Source organism: Falco punctatus, assembly GCF_963210335.1.
Source record: "Falco punctatus genome assembly, chromosome: Z".
In the NCBI taxonomy this organism is placed as follows: domain Eukaryota; kingdom Metazoa; phylum Chordata; class Aves; order Falconiformes; family Falconidae; genus Falco; species Falco punctatus.
In genome coordinates, this window is record NC_137586.1 from 31,443,837 (window position 1) to 31,466,232 (window position 22,396).

The 22,396-nt window shown below is 39.5% G+C and overlaps 1 protein-coding gene across 14 annotated transcripts in view; it reads left to right on the plus strand.

Annotated features, from left to right (window-relative positions):
• Positions 1–22,396, plus strand: part of KDM4C (lysine demethylase 4C) — a 308,684-nt gene that overhangs the window by 26,685 nt on the left and 259,603 nt on the right. For all 14 annotated transcript variants that reach the window (XR_013924893.1, XM_080372288.1, XM_080372287.1 and 11 more), the window contains 3 exons: positions 5,097–5,261; positions 15,059–15,234; positions 18,110–18,224. Coding sequence is in view for 13 of the 14 variants with exons in the window: in XM_080372288.1 (XP_080228414.1) it covers positions 5,118–5,261; positions 15,059–15,234; positions 18,110–18,224 (435 nt within the window). In the remaining variant the exon portion in view is untranslated. The remainder of the gene's footprint in view (positions 1–5,096; positions 5,262–15,058; positions 15,235–18,109; positions 18,225–22,396) is intronic.

A 22,396-nucleotide genomic window follows, 5' to 3' on the forward strand; every position in this document is an offset into this window, starting at 1 on the left:
TGAACATAGAGATCATATTTTAGAAGATCAGCTTACCAACACACTTAGGTTATGATGCAGGCAAGACAAAAATGGCCCATAGTTATTTAGCAATTTTCCATATTAGCTAATCATTTTGTGTATTAGCAGAGCAGACTTAGCAGGCAGTGGTTTTTCTCCTTTCTTGTTCGGCAGTGCTTTCAGTACTGAGGCCAAAGGGGACACCATTTGGCAAGTCAAGATGCCTCCCACAAAGCATCTTTGGAAGAACAATTGTGTCAAATCTTCCGTAGTTTAAAACCAGAAAGTTTTGGTTTCCTGCTGGTGAGGATTGGAACTCAAAGTACTGGTTCGTTTTACATTAGAAGCAAAAATAAGTGGATAGCCTTTGGAGGAGATCTGACAGTTTAGTATTATGGTGGAGGGAGAATACTATAATACTGAAAGTTGGTTTCATGTAAGTTTTTGTGCATTTTAACCAACTGGAAATTAACACATGCTGTTTTTCTGGTCTGCTTCATTCTGTCTTAATGGAGTATTTTCTAGTTGTGTAGATCAGTGCCTTGCTTGTATTTTAATTAAACATTAAATTTGTGATTTGCTTAAACACAATTGCTAGTTTAGATTTCTATATTTGGTGTCAATAAATGAAACTTGGAAGATGTTTCTCAATTGTGGGAATAATATATTCTTTGTTCTTGCGAGGGTATGAAGGATTCTGCATGGAAGAATGGTGTTGAACAGCTAACTGTCAAAATGTTAAACATATTTATTGGTGGAAACTAACACTATGGTAAGGTATAGGCATTACAAAAAGCAGTTTGGTGTTGACAGGGAAGGCTGGAAATTGTAGCTGCCTGGTACTAATTTGGATGCTTAAGATTCAGTTGACAGCAGTGGGGTGCAGAGATCCTTTTCTTTTCTTAGGATATGGAGGAAACAATCGTGTAGATTCTGCACTTGCAAGAGAATCATGCAGAATAAAGTGTGTGATATGGTACATGTAATATGGTACATTTCTCTTCTGTAGATTAGGTAATTAACTCTTCCCATATCCAGGTTTAGTTAGTAATGTCAAAGCATGCAGAAAGTTATTCTTTTCTTTTTTCCTCTTTGTCTGGTTCCCCCTTTTGCTTTGACAGCCCCTGAAGTTTATTGCAGTCTTTTGTCACCTTGTTCTAGCAGCTGAGTAGTCGAATGTACACATTGAAGTATCGTGTGTTATGTTTGTACAAGTTACGCAGAAATATTACAGGAGTTGTCTAAAAAGCACTTCCCTTGTCACCATAACTGACCAGTAAAATGTGTTTGCATCTTGGATTATGTAAGTACTGGTAGCGTTAACAAGATTTTGTCTTGATGTGAGTATATGAGCTTTTCTGGTAGGCCTTGGCTGTCTCCAGGGACAGAGACTTCACAACTTCTCTGAGCTACCTCTTCCAGTGTTTGACCACCCTCCCAGTGAGGAAGTGTTGCCTGGTGTTCAGATGGAATTAATTTCCTGTGTTTTAGTTTGTGTCCATTGCCATTTCTCTTGTCACTGGGCATCAGTTAAAAAAGCCTGTCTCCCTCTTCTTTCTCCATCCCGTTAGGTGTTTATACACACAGATAAGAACCTTCTCTTCTCTAGGCTGAACCACCCCAAATGCCTCAGCTTTCCTTCATGAAAGAGATGGTCCAGCCCCTTCATAATTGTAGTGGTCTTTTGCTGGACTCTCTTCTAGTAGTTTAGTATCTGTCTTGTACTGGGGAGCCCAGAACTGGGCACAGCACTCCAGGTGTGGCCTCAATAGCGCTGAATAAAAGGGGAGGATCTTGACCTGCTAGCAGCATTCCTCTTAATGCAGTTCAGGACATTGTTAGCCACCTTTGCTGGATTGCTGGCTCATGTTCAACTTGGTGTCCCCCAGGACCCCCAAAGGCCTTCTCTGCAAAGCTGCTTTCCAGCCTGCCGGCCCCCAGCACGTACCCCATATGCCCGGGGTTCTTCCTCAGGTGCAGGACTTTGCACTTCCCCTTGCTGAGCTTCATGAGGTTCCTGTCAGCCCATTCCTCCAGCCTGTCGAGGTCCCTCTGCATGTCAGCACAACCCTCCGGTGTATCGGCTGGTCCTCCCAGTTTTGTATTGTCTGCAGATACCACATTGAATTAAGCAGAAATAATAGCTCTGATTTGACTTAGGTAAATTTTTGTGTCTGTAGTGGTTTAACCCCAGTTGGCAACTAAGAACCACACAGCTGTTCGCTCACTGCCCCCCTCCGTGGTGGGATGGGGAGGAGAATCTGGAAAAAGGTAAAACTCGTGGGTTGAGATAAGAACAATTTAATAATTGAAATAAAGTGAAATACTATAGTAACAACTACAGTTGTAATGAAAAGGAGAAAGAGAGAGGAATAAAATACACAATGAAAAAAAAACCCCAACAACAAACCAAGTCGTGATGCACAATACAGCTGGTCACCACCCACTGACCGATACCCAGCCAGTCCCTGAGCAGCGGTCGGCAGCCCCAGCCAAATCCCCCAAGTTTGTATACCAAGCGTGATGTTCTGTGGTATGGAATATCCCTTTGGCTAGCTTGGGTCACCTGCCCTGGCTGTGTCCCTTCCCAGTTTCTTGTGCCCCTCCATCCCTCTTGCTGGCAGGGCCTGAGAAACTGAAAAGTCCTTGATTTAATATAAGCAACACTAAGCAACCATTAAACTCACCAGTGTGTTATCAGTGTTATTCTTATACTAAATCCAGAACACAGCACTGTAACAGCTACTGAAAAGAAAACTGACTTTATCCCAGCTAAAACCAGGACAATGTCTGAAAGATATTGAAGTAATGAAACAGCAGTTCAGTTATTGGTTAACTGAACATAATTCCAATTACCAGTTGTTGCAATGTGCCTCCTTTCTCACCCCCGCCCCCCCCACCCCACTCGCCCCAATTAATGCTTTAGGAATGCTCGACTTTGGGAGTGCTGGACTTGATAGGCAGGTAAGTGGATAAAATGCACTTCTGAAATGTTCCTTCTGAAATATCCACTGAAGGAACGAATATTAGTGATGTAAAAGAGAAGTTCATAAGTGGATGCTGAAGTAATTTGCTTTAAAAACACAACAACAAACCATAACAAAAAAACCAAACACCAACTAAGAATGAAGTGGTTTTTTTGTTCTCCCATGCAAACCCTCCAAAACTGCACTGACTATATTTGAGAATACTGGAAGAGTTGAGGGAAGGGTGTTAATCTGTAGGGTTATGAGTTTAATCTAAGGGTGCTATGGTGAATTAACTGTTGACTGCTGGGTGTCTTGAATATAATCAGTGGAAGCGATTGAAAGGCGCAAAATGATGATGAATGAAGGACTATTAACATTTTTTCCCTAGTGAAAAAATTGCAGTTTGTTTTGTAGAGGTGGGTTGTGTGTGTATGTATATATGTATTTCACTCATGTAGATACTTAATAGATCTAAAGGTGAAAGCCTAAAAGCTGGTTTTATACAGAGAAATCAAATGTCTTGTTCAATGTATTTCTGGCATCACTTTACAGTCAGTGAAGCATTACAAATAGTAAATACTGTCTATTGCATTTTCCAGTGAACAAAAGCGTAGCTTCATCTTTCGTTATAAATCCAAGTTTCATTTTCCTGGCACTGGTTATAGTAGCAAGATTGTATGTGGAACTTCAATAGATGGGAAAAAATGAAGGGTGTATTATGTACAAGTCAGCTGTTTGCTACTGGGGGAAGTTATCCTGCTTGTACATGTTGAGGTGTCTTGGCCTGTATGGACTTGATAATTTAAATGCAAAAATACCCCCAAATTAAAGTAGTACTGGTTTTCAGAATGGGAGAATTGCAGAAATCTAGTTATAGTTACAGCTCAAACAAGGATGGAAGATAGTGTGGGGAGGGGAACAGGATGTTACTGAACGTGGGAGTGTGGAAAAAGGAATTAAGTGCTAAGAATGGGGATTGGTGTGCTGGGTGTAAAGAGGAGGCAAAATGAGAGGAAAACTGAGGACACAAAAAGCGTGTTAGATGTTGGAATACCAGTAGGAGAGTGAAACATGGAAAGACATAAAAGTATCTCATATATAGAACTTTCTTGTGCAGTGATTCATACCAAGCTAGAAGGGACATGAAGCTAATGAAATTCGTGGCTAATACACTGACATAAAAGCAAAACTTATGGTGGCAGTGTGTGGCATAAAGAACATACTTGCATGCATTTTGCAAATGGAGAAAATGAGGAATGAGTTAAATTACATGCTCAGGAAAGCAAAATCACTAAAAAGCTAGCCACAGTTGAGTTATCTATATTCTGGGATGAGCATTTTGATAAGATTAAGGAAGAATTTTATGAACAATAGGTGGCACGTGGTGATGTATAGTTGGAAATTGCAGCACTTGCTGAAGCTAAAATATATCTGTCAGTTGCCTAAAGATCAGTCCTTTCATGAGTACGATGTCATGGTATGAAACAGAAAATATGACTGGTTTTAGCCATCCTCAATGCAGAAATAGAAATAAGAGGAGACACTGATTGTGTTTATGTGTTTCACTTGCATGCTTTGTTTCTGTTGAAGTAGTTTCAGAGAGTAAGAGCTAATATAGTCCTGCTGTTAAACTGCTGATGTAAGAGTTAGGAATCCAGGTGCTCTTTCTTTGTGTTTGCAGTGTGAGTGCAAAGTGAGTAATTGGTTTCCTCCATATACTAAATGGGAATAGCGATATTTTATTAAACGTGTAGCTTTGTTACTCTAGGTTGTGCCTGTGGAGTATAAATCTGTAGAGAGTGAAATACAACAACCTGGAGATGGGTCAACACAGCAAGGTGTTAACAAGATGTTAAAGGTTAACTTGAGAAAATGTGCCATAAAAAACAGAGGTTTTGTACTAGACTGTGTAAATGTCAGTGTTCATGCTGGGTATTCTTAAAGGAGTAAGGAGAAAAAGTAAACATTTGTTTTGTCCCTTTCATACTAGCATAGGCAGAAGACTTCAGAAGCTTTTTTCCTGTATGAAACGTGTATGTTGAATGTCGGAATTTCTTTTACAGATTATTCTTATCAGTGTACATTATTTTTATTTCTTTCTGTCTCTTTTTTTTTTTTTTTTTAAAGCTGGATTGAATGTGAACCGCAATGGCTGCTGTCATCTCAGATAGTCCTCCAAACCCAAGCTGCAAAATCATGACTTTTAGGCCTTCGATGGATGAATTCAGGGAGTTCAACAAATACTTGGCATACATGGAATCACAAGGTGCTCATAGGGCTGGAGTTGCAAAGGTAAATGTCTGTAATGTAGAAAGAAAATTGTTGCTGATACCTGTTTTCCCAGTATTTGTATTTTGACAATTGCAAAACTGACCTTTTTAGTGTTTCACAATTTTTTTCCAAATGCTTTTCAGTTAATAGGTATTGATCTACTACTCTTTTAAGAAAGAGCTTTGTGGTACCTCTTTTATGCAAACTAATGAAGGTGGTGTATACTGTTTTCTCTCTAGCTGTCAGTTGTTTCCATTTTTACAAAAGCAACAGAGTATGTCTTCTTAAGGCAGATTTAAACTAGTTTTTGGCAAATCAAAACAAAATAGGGTATTTATAGTATAAACTGGGAAGTCCTGATCTGCCAGATGTTGAACTCGGTCTTTTAGGCTGGTATATACTGGAGCAAATAATAACACTACAGTCAATGTGTGTATATGAAGATAGAGAGGTACTGTTTGAATGGAAATAGTTTTCTTTGTAGTGGTGATCATGTTATCCTTCTTTTTAATGAGAATTAGAAGTACATTAACTATCGTTGTATTGCCCTTTGAACAATGGTATATTCAGTATCTTACAGGAGATATTCCTCCCCTAATGGAGAGTGATTGTCAGAGACTGTCTGATACAGTGTTATATCATGGAATTATTTATGCCATATCTGTTCTGCCACTTTTCAAACCAGCAGGACACAGTACAGGTCAAGAAATCCTACCTTAGTTATTTTAAATTGTCCATGGGAATAGTAGGCTTCATCACTGGATTTTTAAGCTAATGTTGCAAAGTCAAGACATTTAAAAATTGAGAGAAGAGGAACAAAACCTGCTGTTCTTGGTTTTCCCCTGCCTATTCCCTCCTTCCTGCTTCCTGTAAAACAAAACAAAACTGAACCCCTCACATTTTTAAAACCTTGTAGTGTATTTGCATTCTGATTTCTGAGGGTAGAGTACATGTAGGTCATATTTTCAAATTGTTCTCTGGAAACGGGAATAGAAATCTGATAAATAGACAACAGAGGAAAGCCTGATCTGAATTTTTCACATGTGCAGCTGTGTTATGGAACCTGTTTGTTTGTGTGGGGATTAACTACTGCAGTCCTCTCATCTTGAACAGTAAACTTAACAGCAAATTCATCACCGTGAGATCTGTTGCTTGACAGGTTTATATCATTAACACGTATGTATTTGAGCAGGAGATTCTAGCTATGTATCATTCTGTGGATTACGTGCATGGGTTCCACAAAAAAAAAAATAATCTTATTTTCATGTTGTTTATAGATATAGCATTATTTTAACTGTTACAGTTTCTAATCCTGTTTCCTGGGCATCTAGCAAAAGAATTAGAATGTGCCTTATGACCAGCCACTGAGATGAGACAGATTTTCTTCTGTATCAGTTTGTTTATTCATATGTAATGTGCTTGCTTTCTTTGGTATGTTGCTTAGAGAACAAAGACAGGTGTGCATAACCACCATTTCAGTGGACTGAGGAGGCATGCTACTCCAGCAGACGTGCTGTGAAGTGGAGGATCATGTCAAGGGACCATGGGGAGCTTTCTGTGAAGCAAGCACAGAGAGGATGGGAGCACCAGCACTCCCCACCCCCCCAGAGTGGGAAGCATTGAGACCTGACCGGTGGCAGCTCCGACTCAGCATGGGCAGGGCTGGGGGTGAACGTGCCAAAACCCACACATATACAATAGCAGCCCCCAGGGGGTGCAAGTGACATGGGGCAGTTGTTGCCAGGGAGGACGCATCACCCTAACTACTCAAAGAGGTGAGGTCATTGCCCTCCCAGAAGAATCCTAGCTGTGGTTTCCAGTTGGCCTGGAGTTAGTGCCAGAAGGCATGTGGTGACCCAGATGGAGCTCCCACATAAACATGGAGCTGTCCAGGTCATGGTCTGCAGCAGGTGCCTGAGCCAGTCACTGCTACTGGAGGGCAGCAGAGATAACAACTGTGTGAGGTGTGACTAGGTGGACCATCTGCTCAGCCTGGTGGCAGAGCTGGGAGAGGAAGTGGAATGGTTAAGAGTATCAGGGAGTATGAGAGGAAGATAGACCGGTGGAGCCACTCTCTACCATTGCTGAGATAAATGCACCAGATGGACACACTGCAGGAAGTGGAGGATTCCCAACCGGCTTGCCATCAGGCAGATGGAGGGGTCCTAAGAGGTGGGGAGGAATGGAAACAGGTCCCTGCTTGGGGCAGCAGGTGAATCACCTCCTGGCCTACTTCACCCTCTCAGGTGCCTTATATAATAGGTATGAGACTCTGCAGCCTGAGGGCCAAGAAAATGATAATGTGGACAAAGGCCTGTCCAGGTTGGAGATGATGCCTAGTGAGAGTCACTCGACCCCACACATCACGACTGCCTCTGCTAAGAAAAAAAAAGGGTGGTTGTCCTTGGTGACTCCACTCTGAGGGGAACAGAGGGCCCAGTACGCTGACTGGACCCAATCCATAGGGAAGTCTGCTGCCTCCCTGCGGCCTGGGTAAGGGATGTTACTAGAAAAGTCTCTTGTCTGGTATGATCCTCTTGATTATTATCTATTACTGGATTTCCAGGTGGGCAGTGATGGAGTCCAGAAACATGTCTGAGGGCAATTGAGAGAGACCTCAGGGTCGTCTTGTGACTGGTTGAAGTATCAGGAGCTGAAGTAGTGTTTTCTTGTATCCTGCCAGTTGCAGGGAATGGTGGTGTGTGTAGTTGGAAGTGCACCCAGATCAATACTTGGCTCCAGGCCTCATGTCACTGGCTGAATTTTGGTGTTTTTTTTTGTTTATGGGTCAGTTTACACAGCACCAGACCTGCTGACAACAGATGAGGTACACCTGTCTCAAAGGGGGAAAAGGATCCTAGGCCAGGAGTTAGCAGGGCTCATTGAGAGAGCTTTGACCTAGACTTGAATGGGGAAGAGAATAAAACTGAGGTTGTTAGAGATGAGCCTGAGGGTGGGATGCCAAGCTTGCAGGTGAGATTGATAGCACAGCTGAAGTGCATCTGTGCCGCTGCCCAAAGAATGGGCAACAAACAGGAGAAGCTGGAAGCCATAGTGCAGCAGGAAGACTACGACATAATTGCCATCATGGAAACATGGTGGGATTGCTGGCATGACTGGAGTGCTGCAGTGAATGGCTACAAACACTTCAGAAAGGATAGGCAAGGAAGGAGAGGCAGTGGAGTAGCTCTGTATGTGGGGGAGCGTTCCTGCCTAGAGCTGGATGGTGGTAACAAGATCTAATGTTTGTGGTTAAGGATCAGGGGAAGGCTGCAGGAGGGGGCCTGGAAATCAGGACCATAAGTAACTATCAGTTAGCTGAAAGGACTGTGCTCGAGCTTGTAGGCCACAAACCCTGGGAGGACAAGGAGCATGCATAGATAACAATCAAAAGGATGAGTCATGCCGGGAATGAGGAATGATGGCAAGGAGAGGTTAACACCTTGCTGTTAATTGATGACTGTAAACACTTACTTAGTGTCCTTTGTTTATAGTTAACCACCAATCAGGGATTGCCTAGTCTGCAATGCTTAGCTTAAAGAACCAATCTGTTTAAAGCGCAGCTTCTGAAAACATATATAAACTCGTGATTGTTTACAATAAATCCACATGTCCCATCTCTTCATTCGCCGCAGAAGGCCAACAAGGTGGATATCCTGGTGGGAGTCTATTATAGCCCACCCAACCAGGATGAAGTGGCAGGTGAAATATTCTACAAGCAGCTGAGAGAAGTCTTGTGATTGCAAGACCCTTGTGCTCATGTATCAGCTTACTGGATGCTTGCTGGCAATACAACACAGTGGAGAGGAAACAGTCCAGGAGGTTCCTGGAGTGTCACATGGAAGTGGGTGGGTGGGTGGGGTGGCGTGGCGGCGGAGAGGGGGAGATTTCCTTAGCCCTGGGTGTTTGATCTGTCTGTCAGCACCCCAGGAAAGCCAAGACCCTTGTGCCTGACCACTCTGTCAGCGTACCATTACAGGGACCCTTCACTGAACAGTCCTGCTGGATCGGAGGGTAATTTGACTGACTTGTTCAGGGAATCATGCCAAAAGCATAAGGTGGATGCCTCAGCAGGTCTTCCCGCTTTGAATATGTTACCTGCTGCTGGCAACTGGTAGTGCCCACAGAGGATTAATACTAACAATTTACAAAATAACACTCTTTAATGTGAAATCATGACAAATTAAGGCTTGTGATTGCCAGTGATAGTGTCTGCAAAATCAAGCATGAAATGATATACAACTGAACTACATACAACCAAACTATAATCACTAATAACAGCTAGCATGAGTTAGTTATTAAACATGCATAAGACAAAGCTCTTACCCAATAGGTGTGCCTATGTGGGGAGAAGACAAGTTCAGCCTGTCAAGTGATTCCACTGGCAATGGAGTCTTCCCCTGCTTCTCCCCTCATCTGTCCACTTTTTATATGTCATAGTATATTGCATATTCATTTATCATACACAGGATTAGTTACAAGTTTCTTTCTTCTGATGCAAATTAGTATGCATCCTCAGATAGCACTACTGAAGTTAAGTTCTCTACTAGCTATGTGTGCTCCTCAGTCAGGGTTTTGCCCTCTTTCAGGGAGGCTGTTTGAGTTGGAGGTTGTGATCTCCCACTACCACAATTATCTGTCTTATTCTCAACTTCTGTTAATGTCAGTGGATAGCAATCCTGTTTCCTCTTACAGCCAGAACTTTCCTCACTCAAAGGCTTCTTTCTGCGTAACTTAGATGATGGTGTGCATTTCACTATCTGTTCTGTGTTACTTATGCTCCCCAAGGCTGACTACCTTGATTTGAAGTCCCTTCATTCATAACAACTTAGAGTGAGTTGGATTGACCTAGCTCTGTGAATACTGAATGAGAGCAGGGTAATGCGGGAATTCAGAGAGCAGTTTCCCCTGGTCTGGACTTAATCAGTCCAGGACTAGTCCATTTCCATGACATTTAAGTGGAGCTTGAGTGGCTGTAGTCATATGTATTGTTGTTACTGTTATCATGTGCCCAGTGAGTTGCAGTAGTACTTTGAGATGGAGGTGTACATTAGTATTACGATGAGATTATTTCATCTGTGGAAAGTAATTTCACCACAATGGTTGGCTCAGCTGCAGACATCTTACGGATTCTTCGCGTGACAACTGGTATGCAGCGTATCAGCTGTGTGGTGCCATCAAGTTCCCATTCCTGCAGAGAGCACAACTGAGCACAGCCGTAGTGTCTCCCATCTGCTCCATCCTCCATCACTCCTATGAGCGTGTGCTGAGATGGCAGGGTGTATTGCTTAGGGAACTGTGGTGATGTAGATTCTGTGCATGGCAACCATCTTGAAGGTGATAGCTGTACTTTACCCTAAAAAAGCTTTCTGTAATACTACTCTTCTGTTAGGACGCAATTTTATTTAATCCCACCCCACCCCACCCCACCCCCCAGGTGATTTTCCTACACTGGAGTGTGTGGAAGATAACTTCCTGACAGAGCTGGTCAGTGACACAACCATGGGAGGTGCCACGCTGGGCCTGCTGTTTACAAACAGGGAAGGACTGGTGGGTGATGTGGTGGTCAGAGGATATCTTGGGCATAGCGATCATGAGGTGATAGTTTTTGATCCTTGGAGAAATAAGGACGGGGGTCAGCAGGACTGCTGCCATAGACTTCTAGAGGGCAGACTTTTGCTGGTTTAGGAGACTGATTGACAGAATCCCTTGGGAGACAGTCCTGAAGGGCCAGGGGGTCCAGGAAGGCTGGACATTCTGCAAGAAGGAGATCTTAAAGGCACAGGAGGAAAGAGTGACCTGCTGCTCCACTTGGGCACACACAGTCTATGGGGCTGGATGGGACCCACCCCAGGGTACTGAGGGAGCTGGCAGAGGAGCTCACTAAGCCACTCTCCGCCAGTCATCAACAGTCCTGGGTAACCGGGGAAGTCCCAGAAGTGCCAGGTCCTGCACTTGAGTCACAGCAACCCCACACAGTGCTACAGGCTGGGGCGGAGCAGCTGGAAAGCTGCCTGGCAGAAAAGGCCCTAGGGGTGCTGCTTGACAACCAGCTGGGCATGAGCCAGCAGGGTGCCCAGGTGGCCAAGGAGGCCAGCAGCACCCTGGCTGGTGTCAGAAGCAGTGTGGCCAGCAGGGCAAGGGCAGTGATTGTCCCCCCACACTTGGCACTGGTGAGGCTGCACCTCAAACACTGTTCAGTTTTGTTCTCACACACTGCAAGAGGGACATAGAGGAGAGGGGCTGCAGCGTGTCCAGAGAAGGGCAATGAAGCTGGTGAAGGGTCTGGAGCAAAGGTCTCCTGAAGAGCATCTGAGGGAACTGGGGTTGTTTAGTCTGAAGAAAAGGAGATTCAGGGAGGATCTTACTGCCCTCAGTTGCCTGAAAGGAGGTTGTAGGCAGGTGGGAGTGAGTCTCTTCTCCCAGGTGACAAGGGAGAGGACAAGAGGAAACAGCCTCAAGTTGTGCCAGAGGAGGTTTATATTGGATATTAGGAAAAATTTCTTCACTGAAAGGGTGGTCAAGCGCTGGAACAGGCTGCCCAGGGAGGTGGTTGAATCGCCATCCCTGGAGATGTTTAAAAAACCTGTAGATGCGGTGCTTAGGGACGTAGTTCAGTGATGGACTTGGCAGTCCTGGATTAATGATTTGACTTCATGATCTCAAAGATCTTTTCCAGCCTAAATGATTCTATGATTTTATAGATTGTACTGCATACTTTGTGTGCCTATATGAGCAAAAGTATTATATGAGACAGGATTAGTGTGTAATATGTTTGGGGAAAAAAACTAACAAACAAACCAAACCCAAGAAATGAACTGGTTTTGTTTAAAATGAAGAATATTTGTGATATGCTCTTTATAATGGCTGTATCTGTTGCAGACTGCGACTAATCTTTTCATTTGGTAGTTTTCAAAACCAGAAGCTTCTTAATTTGGAAAAAACCCAAGGAAAAGTACCTTATATCTAATTTTCCTTCTTTGACAATTCTCAGGAGGTGTATCATCAACTATGATACGGTAATCCTTAAAAAGCCTATGCAAACTTCTGTTCTTATTTCTAAGGCATTAATAATAAGAGTTTCAATTACTCTCAGTCTTTTTTTTTTTTTTTTTTCCTCTCTGCTCTTCTTCTTTTCTGTTGGGGATTGAAGCAGGTGGGAACACTGGTCAGTGTTTTCCTGATACATTGTGCTAAGTGCTCCTCTGAGGCTGCTGGTTTACTTAACTGTGAGACTAAAATACATTGTGGTTTGAGCCCAATGCAGTAGTCATTTGTGTATGTGAACTTCAGGATATCTGGAAATAGAGGCTTTTCCATGTATTGACATGCCTGGTTGCAACATTTCATCTGGTAGGAAATGTAAAAAGGTAATGAATTCGTCTTATTGGAAGTGTTCCTCAAATTTTTTGGGGACATGAATATGGTATTTTTGCAAGAGTTGGGGCAGAAGTAGCTTCATAGAAATAGTAGCCAGTGCCATTCAGAATCAAATGTACAACAGGAAATCAACAGTATATGAAAGAAAATAATAATAAATTTGAAATGAGAAAGCTTTGCCTTAGGTTTTTGCTTGTTTATGTTTGAGCATTGGACAGCTTGGCTGATGAATTTGATCTAGGTTGCTTCTATGGAATAAACCTAACTTGTCTGACTTAGAAGAGATTATTTTTACCAAAGGGAATGTGAAGAGGTTGCAGTGAGACAGGTCAGTGGTAAAAACTTGGACCTAGTCATTATTTCCAGCTCTGATACTGACTAGCTGTATGTTGCTTCGGACATGGTATTTTAATGTCTCCAGTCTTTGCCCTGATCTTTGTTAGAAAATGCAGATTCTTTGGGACAGGAACTCTTATTTTCTTTTAAAATGATGCTTAGTGTATCAGTCCCCACAGAATTCACTTCTCTAACCAGTACTTTAATTTCAGCTGTAATAAACATGCTCCAGTTAGTTGGAAGAGGATATTTTGCACCTGTATTCACAAAATTTATTTTTACTGCTTAACACACACTGACCTTGAATTAAATAAGATAATGCAAGTTTTGCTTTTCAGTATTCATATATTTGAGCCAAACGTACAAGTCCATGATTAATAATCATGAAAATGGAAATATCTGTGCACATATTTGATTTCTATGCATATATTCTGAATGCATGACTTCTCTGCTTCCAAACCAACATTTTGTATTTTGCTGATGTGCATATAATTTAAGATTTGTGTGAAAGAAGTAAGGACGAATCACAAGATGATTCTATTATTTTTTTTTCTTTAAAAGTTAAACACTGAAACTTGCTAAGTGGTCTCTGTAAAAGTGAAGTCAGAAAGCTGAGAAAGAAAAAAGGAAAAGAGGGAATTGCATCTGTGTAAAAACTGGATAAAAGTGCCTGTTTATGTTTAAAATAAAAATATTAGTTATGGAAGTATGTTACTATCTAATAGTTCTTCTTCAGCTTGATGTTTCGGTTTTGGTATGTGTTTGCTAGTAGGAATGGTCATCATTGGCGTTTTTCCTTGAGGGAAGGACAATTTGAGTACATTAGCATTACAATTTGCCCATTTGTGATTGTTCTCCAAAAGTAGCAAATGATCTCAGGATCTATGTATTATTTTTTAGAATTTTTTGCTTTCTTGGAGTGATGTAATAGGAAAACCACTTACAGACAATATTATGTGGAATACTGAAATGCTTGTTTTGTAGAGGAATAGCCTAGCTAGCCTAGTGTAAAAGTTACCTCAAAGATGTGAATTAATTATTCAAATAACATAATTCATATATGGTAGATGCATGTTTATGAAAACCATCCTATTTTGTTGTATGTTACTTCAAAAGTTTCCAAGCGGATGCTTGTGAAAATTTGATTTGAGCACCATGGAAAAAAAAGAATGAATATGATGAATGGATTAAAGAACATATAAATGAGCCTTTGGGCAAGTAAAAGTTCAAAATCAAAGCAAAATATATATATTAAAAATGTCTGTTGCTGTTTTATGACTGTTGCAATTTCAAATCTGGAAAGTTTTCTGTTTTCAGATAAAATAATATGTGCAAGGAATATTAAAAATTACACAGACTGTTACAGAACACTGGTATGACTACAGGCTTCTTTGAAATTCATAATGTTGTTATTGGTAACACTTCCAGGGAATTTTCTTAGACTTTGGGCAGTTCTGTGATATTTGAAATAATCAATTGTAAAGTTAACACTTAATCTATATATGTCTAGGTTTAATCTTTAATTATGAAATTTAAATCACATTAATATAAAAAGTAGTAGACCTAAATTAGTGCAAACTCTTACTGTAGTACAGTTGTACCCTGCAATTTTATGGGGTGTAAGTTGAACAGACTCTAAAATCTAAGGCTCTCTAGCTGTATTTTTCTGTTTTTCAGTAAGAAATAAAATTATTCATACTGGATACATTAAATAACATTTGGACAGGGGACTGTCAATATTTTATATGAATCTTTTTTTTTTAAATTGAGGATAACGGGTTTATATCATGGCATGTGAAGTGTTTGTGAATTTTAAGGCTTTCTGCTTATAAAGTATTTGTTCTGTTATACATGTGTATGTTTGCACAGTTGCACGTGATTGAATTTCTGTAGATTTGTTAATTGAAGTAATTGTATGCCCATGTTGAATCGGTTTCTGCATTATCTAGGAGCACTTACATGGTCGCATAGTTTTTGTGAAACAGCTGGTAAGCAAGCATTCATTTGATTATGTAGGCATATTTGACTTGTTTTTTTTCCAAAATTGTTTTGAATTGGTATTGCAACTGTTGATGTCCTGTTTTTTATTTCTGAATTTAAAGGTTATCCCACCGAAGGAGTGGAAACCAAGAAAACATTATAATGATATTGAAGAATTGGTGATTCCGGCTCCAATTCAGCAAATTGTCACTGGCCAGGCAGGACTTTTCACACAGTACAACATTCGGAAAAAGCCAATGACAGTGAAGGAGTTCAGGCAGCTGGCCAACAGTGACAAGTATGTATATGGGGGATCTTGCTTAGAAAGACAAATATTTAATTGTTTCCATGTTGTGGTTTCTTTGAATTATGCTAGGCAGCTGGTGATATTTGTCACTTACTCAGTAGAGTTTTTTCTGGGAGGTTTTATTGTCTCCTTAGTTGTGGAATGGTACCACAGTATGAATCTTGTTTGTATTTCTGTTATTGAAAGCATCTAGTACCATGGCAGCAAGAAAGCATCTGAAAAAGCTGAGGCACGATGCTTTCTGTCTAGCTTTTTTTCTTCCTTTTCTAACAAATAGTTATGTAGAAAGTAATGAAGATGATACAGACTTAAATCTGAGTTTTGTTTTGAGTACACCTGTTAATGTTCAATGTTTAGGTTTTTTGGCCTAGATATTGGAATGGCCTATCATCATTTAAAAATCCAACGTATTTTTTAACTTGCCTAGAAGTTTTTGCATTAATCTAAGAGAACTCATCTAGCAAATGTCTTATGTTCTGGTTATGGCAAGATGAATATTAAGGGAGTGGGAAGAATGTCTATGAAGGGCTAGGCACTATTCAAAAAAGTTTCAAATCAGTGGGCATTCCAAGAAGACGGAGTTGGTAGAAGGAATTCTTCCCCATTCCTTTTGGCTCCATAAAAAGAATAAATTCTACTTAAGTATTTCCTCAAAACTGACTGGAAATAGTTTCTGGAAAGGATCCTAGAGAAAAAGGGTATTTGAATATAACAAGGGAAGGTAACACTGCCCCAGTTTGAAGGAAAGTTTGTCTCCTAAGTTAATTTAAGAAATTAAGAGGTAAGAAGAGAAGGTGTTATCAAGATCAGGAAAAACTAGGACATGAAAAGCTTTTAAAGAGGCTCCTCAGCAAATGTGCCATGATGTCCATGCCTCTGTAAAAGTGCAAAACTGATCTCCTTTTTTCAGTTAAAAAGGATTGGTATTTTTATGCCCATATATTACTTATGAAAAATTGAGGTTATCACACTTACAATTCTCTTCCTCTGGGAAGTTGGAATGGGAACCTGTTTTGTAGTTCTTAAAATTGCTTGTTCAGTAACTGTTGGAGGGGAAAATAAAACATAAAACTTGTAAGGTATCTGATGCATTTTCTATGGTACCTGTTCATATATGTTTAAAGTTTACATTTGTTTAACCCAGGATAAAATGAGAAACACTAATTTCTTAAAATAGTTTGATAATGTGAAAATACTTTTGACAGTCTTAATATGTATCATGGTGTTAGTTAAATTTATTATATTCTTTATCATTGAAGATATTTTGGAAGTGTTTCTGATTTCAGTTTTCATGTTTTTACTGAAATCAGTTTACAACTTCGTTTCATAGGTAAAGTTTAGAACAATTAGGAGGGCTTCTTATCTATTACTAGCTGTAGGTCTTTCTAAATGTTCATCACTGCTCTTGAGAAAATGTGTCATATAACCTCCTGTGACACTCTTAATGCAGTATCTATTTCTTAAACTATTAAGTAGCTGAGAGCCCCTATTCTTCTGTAAAAATAATTCTGTTCATTCATGAAGAAGACTTCTCTGTTAAAGACAGTTTTCTTGAATATTGTGATGTTATCCATTTCCTATGGGAAAGAGAGAAGGGCCACGAACATCTAAATTAAATCATATTTGCCTTTAAAAGGATTGTGTGTGCTCAGTCTGATGCACTGCCTCTTTTATTCGTTTAGGCATTAACAATTCACCACTGAACCAAGGTGCTTCTCCACCTTGACCTCTGGGAAATATGGCTATACCAGCATCTCATAATGAAGATACTGGTGTTATTGAAACCGAGTTTATATATCGATATCACTCAGTGCCAAGCAGAAATGCAATCTGATTTCTAGAGCCATATAATGAGAAATAATTGAAACAACTCCATTGCTGAGACAAGAATGCTTTCGTTAAGATGCATTTTGCTAACTTGCTTGTCTCTGTTTGGTGTTATTACATGATGTAAATGTACCTGGCCTGCTTAATTCTTGTATGTTTGGATTTTCTTTCCAGTAATTCAGGTGCAGTAAGTTGGCAGGGCTAATGTGAAACTTTACTTCTCAGAATTGCGGTAATGGGGGAGCAGGTTTTCTTTTCTGAAGACCTGAGTGTGGGAGAACAGAGGCCTGGCAAAGGATCCTGAGGCAAAAGCTATTGATGGTTGTTTTCTATGGTAGTGTGCTTGTGTTGTGTTCCCACAGGATTTTACGTGAGGCTTGAGTAACCTTTGTAAAGTATATACATAAGTATATTTATACATGGTTCTCTGTGCTGCACTAAAGGAGTAAAAGAATTCTCTTCATTTTTTTGTTCACTGTGTGGTTGAATTTTTGGTATCAACTGTTTGGAACATTACACTTTTTCTCAAAAGGTTTTTCTGGGGAAGGAAAAAGAGAAGAAAATAACTGTTTTTGCCTGGCAGAGCTGTGGCTTGGCAGGATTAGTACATTTGAGTTATTCTGAGACAGGGTTGTGCAGGACCCACCTCTGCGTCTTTGCAGAGCTGGCAGTGAGGCAAGAGAGTAACAAATACTTGTCAATTAAGTGGCTCTTTGATGTGTGTCTTTTTATGGAAGAGAAACACAAGGGAGGGCCTCGGCCTAAGGACAGTCAGTAGATGTGCTGTTTAGCCACTGGAGACTGAAGAAAATATGTCAGTGGGTGTATGATGCCAGCTACTGTTGCTGTCAGGTAGGAGTTTATATGCAATGGTGAATCATGAAACTAAGAATTCAGGGAACTCATAATTCCTCTATTTCAGTGAATTTGAAATGAAGTGATCCCTTAGAATTCAGTTTGCAGGATCAGAACCATAGTCCATTGTGAAGGTGGTTGTTGAAAGACTACGCTGAACCTTTGCCTGCCTCTTCCTCTGCAGATACTGCACCCCAAGATACATAGATTATGAAGATCTGGAGCGTAAATACTGGAAGAACTTGACTTTTGTGGCACCAATTTATGGAGCAGATATCAGTGGGAGCATTTATGATGAAGTATGCATAGCTTTTAATGAAGTTTATCTCTTCCAGCCCTCTTTTAAAGGGTACTGTACTTAGAGGATACATGCTTGCTTTGTGACTAAGAATCTGTCTTTCTTTTTAAATTTTTGTTTTACTCACTTTAAAGACTCCAAGCAAGGTTGAAGTTAACTACATCTGCAAGAGTCAGACGGTTCTGTTCTTAGACAGTAGGATATTGCTACTCTTCATGATCATAAGACTCTTCCCTTTCTTCACTTCGAACTGTCCAGAACATTGAGATTTCTTCTTATTTATTTGTTTATTAACATTTCAGTATGTGTTATCTGTGTACCTTTGTGTAAATTTAATGATATTTTAAATAACTTTTGCTTCAAAATTAAAAGATGAAATACTTTGTCTCTTATCTTTCACTGAAGAAAATTCATAGCTGTACTTTATATGTGTTTGGAATGCCTGCAGTTTCCTGGATATATGCTTACAATTACTGTGTACCTGTGAATTAAAATAGACTAAATGGAAGCATTCTAAGGAAATGAATTTTGCTGATTACTTGCCGAGATCTCCACAGATAAAAAGGGACTCTTAACACAGATCTCATTATCCAAAGAATTACAGAATATCCACTGATATAGATTAAGCTATGTAAGTAGCTATGGGAACTAGATTTTGAAAGGATTATTTAAGTAATGAGACTAACAGAAGAAATGTTAGCATATAAAAAAAAATATTGAGGATTTGGAAAACAGAGGACAAACTTTAGTCCAGAAGAATTTTTCATGTGTGGAGTTCTTGAGTTACTTCATGTTCTATGTAACTGCTTTCTCCAATCTTTCAAGCAAACAAACAAACAAGTAGAATTGCCCTGTGGCAGATGGTCTGAAGCTCTGCTAATGTTTCATATTTCTTCACAGAAGACAAATTACTTGAAGGCTCTGTCCAAAGATAAATATGGTTAGCCAAGATGGTTTAAGGCAATTCCATTTTTGCACTAGGTTATGTGATCTTTGAAAGATAGCTATAAATGTCCAATGGTCTATTGTTTAGAAAAAGCAGCAAGTCTGAATTCTATTGTGTGTCCAAATAGCTGTATAAAAATGATTTAGAAAATAACTGAAGGTTCTGATTTGGGCTGTTTTGGTGAAGAGACATTCTAGATGGCTGTTGTTTGTAGAGACCAAAATGGGGCACAGGAAAGCAATTTCTTTCAAGAAATAGAGGCTCGCCCTTTTTCTTCCCTGATACTTTTTTCTCTTTAATGTTAGCAGATAATGCCTTCTGGCATAGCCTGTTACAAATGTATGCTTTGTTTTAATTGTTTTCTTTGGTCTTTAGTATCTTAAGGTTACTGTTTCTTGAGCAACATTTCCAAAGAAAAGGGACTGCAGTAATACCCAGTTCTGAAGTGCTGAGTGGTCAAAGTGAAGGTCAGAAATTTCCTTTTCATGGAATTGCACTGTCATTACATTGGGAAGCTGAGGAAGGGAGGTCAATAAAGTGAAGGGTGAAGTGAGAAGAGCAGCATTCAGAAATCCTAACTCAGATGTTAGGTGCATAGGAAGAAGAGACAAAGGAAGCACTGAAAGTTGCAGGGAGCGGGGAAGAAAACAGTGATAGGTAGAGTAAAAAAACCTTAATGGCTATGATTAAGCGGGTATTACTTTAAAATAAATAACAAAGGGAAACATGTTGTAGAAAGGAATAGATACAGGAAAGAGTGTGAACAGACTGAGTAGTTAATAAGACAACCATGTCACTTGAAAACCCACACCCAGTGGCTTTTAGAAGAAAAGAAGGAAAAACCCCTGGTACCAAACTGTTGGTGAGAAAGTTAGGGATGCCAGATTAAAACCTTTTCTTTTACAGTATTTTTGCCGAAGTTAATTTTTTGCCAGCAGATGGTGTACTTGCACAACTAATATTTTTTCATGTCTTGCGCTTGAAGTGCTAAGAAAGGATCTTTTTGATTCTGTTTAGAATTAGAGGTTGTTCTTATGTCTTCATTCAGTTTGTTTCAGGTTTGTCGCTGTTTGGGGAAAGGAGAGGAGTACAAGTAGCTGACGTTTTGGGCATCATAAAACAAAGGGGATGGTGGGATTAATTTGTCATTACAGCCTATTTGCGATAAACAAAACCGAATGCTTACTTTTTACAAAATGCACTTTGTAGCAACCTGTGTTATAGGTGTTGTATTTAATACAGAAAGGTAAATATCTGGCAGAATTCCAGGCAGAAAAACAGGAACTTAGTGAGTGTGATGTGTACATATACTTGGGCCATCAAAATTAGAAATGCTGCTGTGCTGCAAGTCCTTATTCTGTCGTTTAAAAGATTACTGATTACATTTTCTTTTCCACATGGTGATGTTCAGTTTTACACTGAGACAACTGTATCTGAAGCCTTAATTTTTACTATTTAGATTATTTAAGAAACAATATTGTTGTCTGGGGTATTCAGCACTTTGCTGGCATTGTGCCAGCGAGATCATAGAACTTGTAGTATTTTTTGCTTTTCTTAGGTCAGAGGATGACAAATTCTGAGGGGTTTTGAAGATGGGGCAAAGTTACAAAGCTTGTGTTACATGGAACAGCAAACAAACAAACAGAAATCCAGGACCAAAGCTAAAGCTATAAATGTGTGCTTTGAAATTTGACAAATACTACCAGTGATTCAAAGTTTACCTTTGTGATATCTGTTGTGTATTTATAGTGTATTTAATGGTTATTTGACAGTTTTGAACACAGATTAAATCTTTATGAATAAGGAAAAAACCAATGAGAACAAGTGCTCTGTAGACTGTATAGGCCTTTATAGAAAATAAATTTAAGATATTTGAATGTTGGCTTGAAATATTATTTTGTGCTCTAGGCATTTTAACTGCTGTTACTTTAATTACAGTGCTTTGCAGGACAGTGACAATGTAGATGACTCAACAAAATGCACTGCACTAAGGAACAGATTGTAAGGATCATTATTTATGTTAAGATTATAAATGTTATTAAAGAAATATTCAAGGTTCTGTCTTTTGCTATAAGGTCATCTGGACTTGAGTGAAAATTAATATTCCTGAAAGAGCTTATAATGTCCATAATAAAGCACTAGTCTCACTAGCTGCAGCTGTTAGACTGATCCATGAATTATTATGAACCATAACCTAAGAGTTATGATTGCTTAGGTAGTTTAATTGAGAAGTGATTATTTATTTTTTATTGTATTATTTCAAGAGAGCTGTCTTTTCCTTGTGAGTTACTATCAATGTAATGCCAGTGTGAGCCAGTTTAGACTGTGAATGACTAGCCTGTGAAACAGTTGCAAAAAGTTACTGTTCTTGTAGGAAGGGGAAAGAAGACAGTTTTTGTTTCTGATACCATAACTTTCTTAACTTATCTGGCAATTGTACCTGTGTATAAATTAAAGAGTGTGATTCGTTTACTGTTTCTCTGCAACTGCAGTTACAGTTCTGGTGAACTACCCTTAGGCCTTCCACTTACATTGCCACTCCCAGCTGTTGTTTAAATCAAACCAGCTATCACTGAGGGCAAAAATTGTTTCCTTGTTGTATGAGATACAAAGAACTCAAAGTAACTTTTTCCATTTCCTGGTGGGCTTGTTTGGTTTGTTTGTCTTTTTTTTTTTTTTTTTTTTTTTTAAATTGATTTGAAATTGTATTTGTATGGACAGATGGGGAAGACATATGAAACCCCTACGTGGACTGATCTAGCAACTAGAGGGGAAAAAAATCTTCCTGGTTTCAAAAGAAGTTGCAAAGAAAAGTGACTGATTTGATGTTTTTAATGAGTCATAAAACACATCTAACTTCAGTGCTGTCAATGGCATCTGCTATTCAGTAAAGCCAAGGTTTAGAAGAAGTACATATAAATACTGTCTTGCCTGTCTCTCCACTTTTTTTCAGCTCATGACTTGAAGATGTCACTTCCCTTTTCCTTCTCTTAGTTTTATTTCTCCTGATAAGACAATTCTTAATGCCTGCATTCTCCCATGTCTAAGCAGTGAGGAGCATATTTGATTAATAGTACAAGAGTGATTGATTCAGTGGAGTTTGTAGGCAGTTATTTTTGCTAAATTGTAGGTATATCATGTAATATTAACTCTAGCAACAGATATGCTCAAGTTTCATGCTATATCCTTTTGACAGTGCAGCTAACTTAATTTTAAAGCAGCACCTT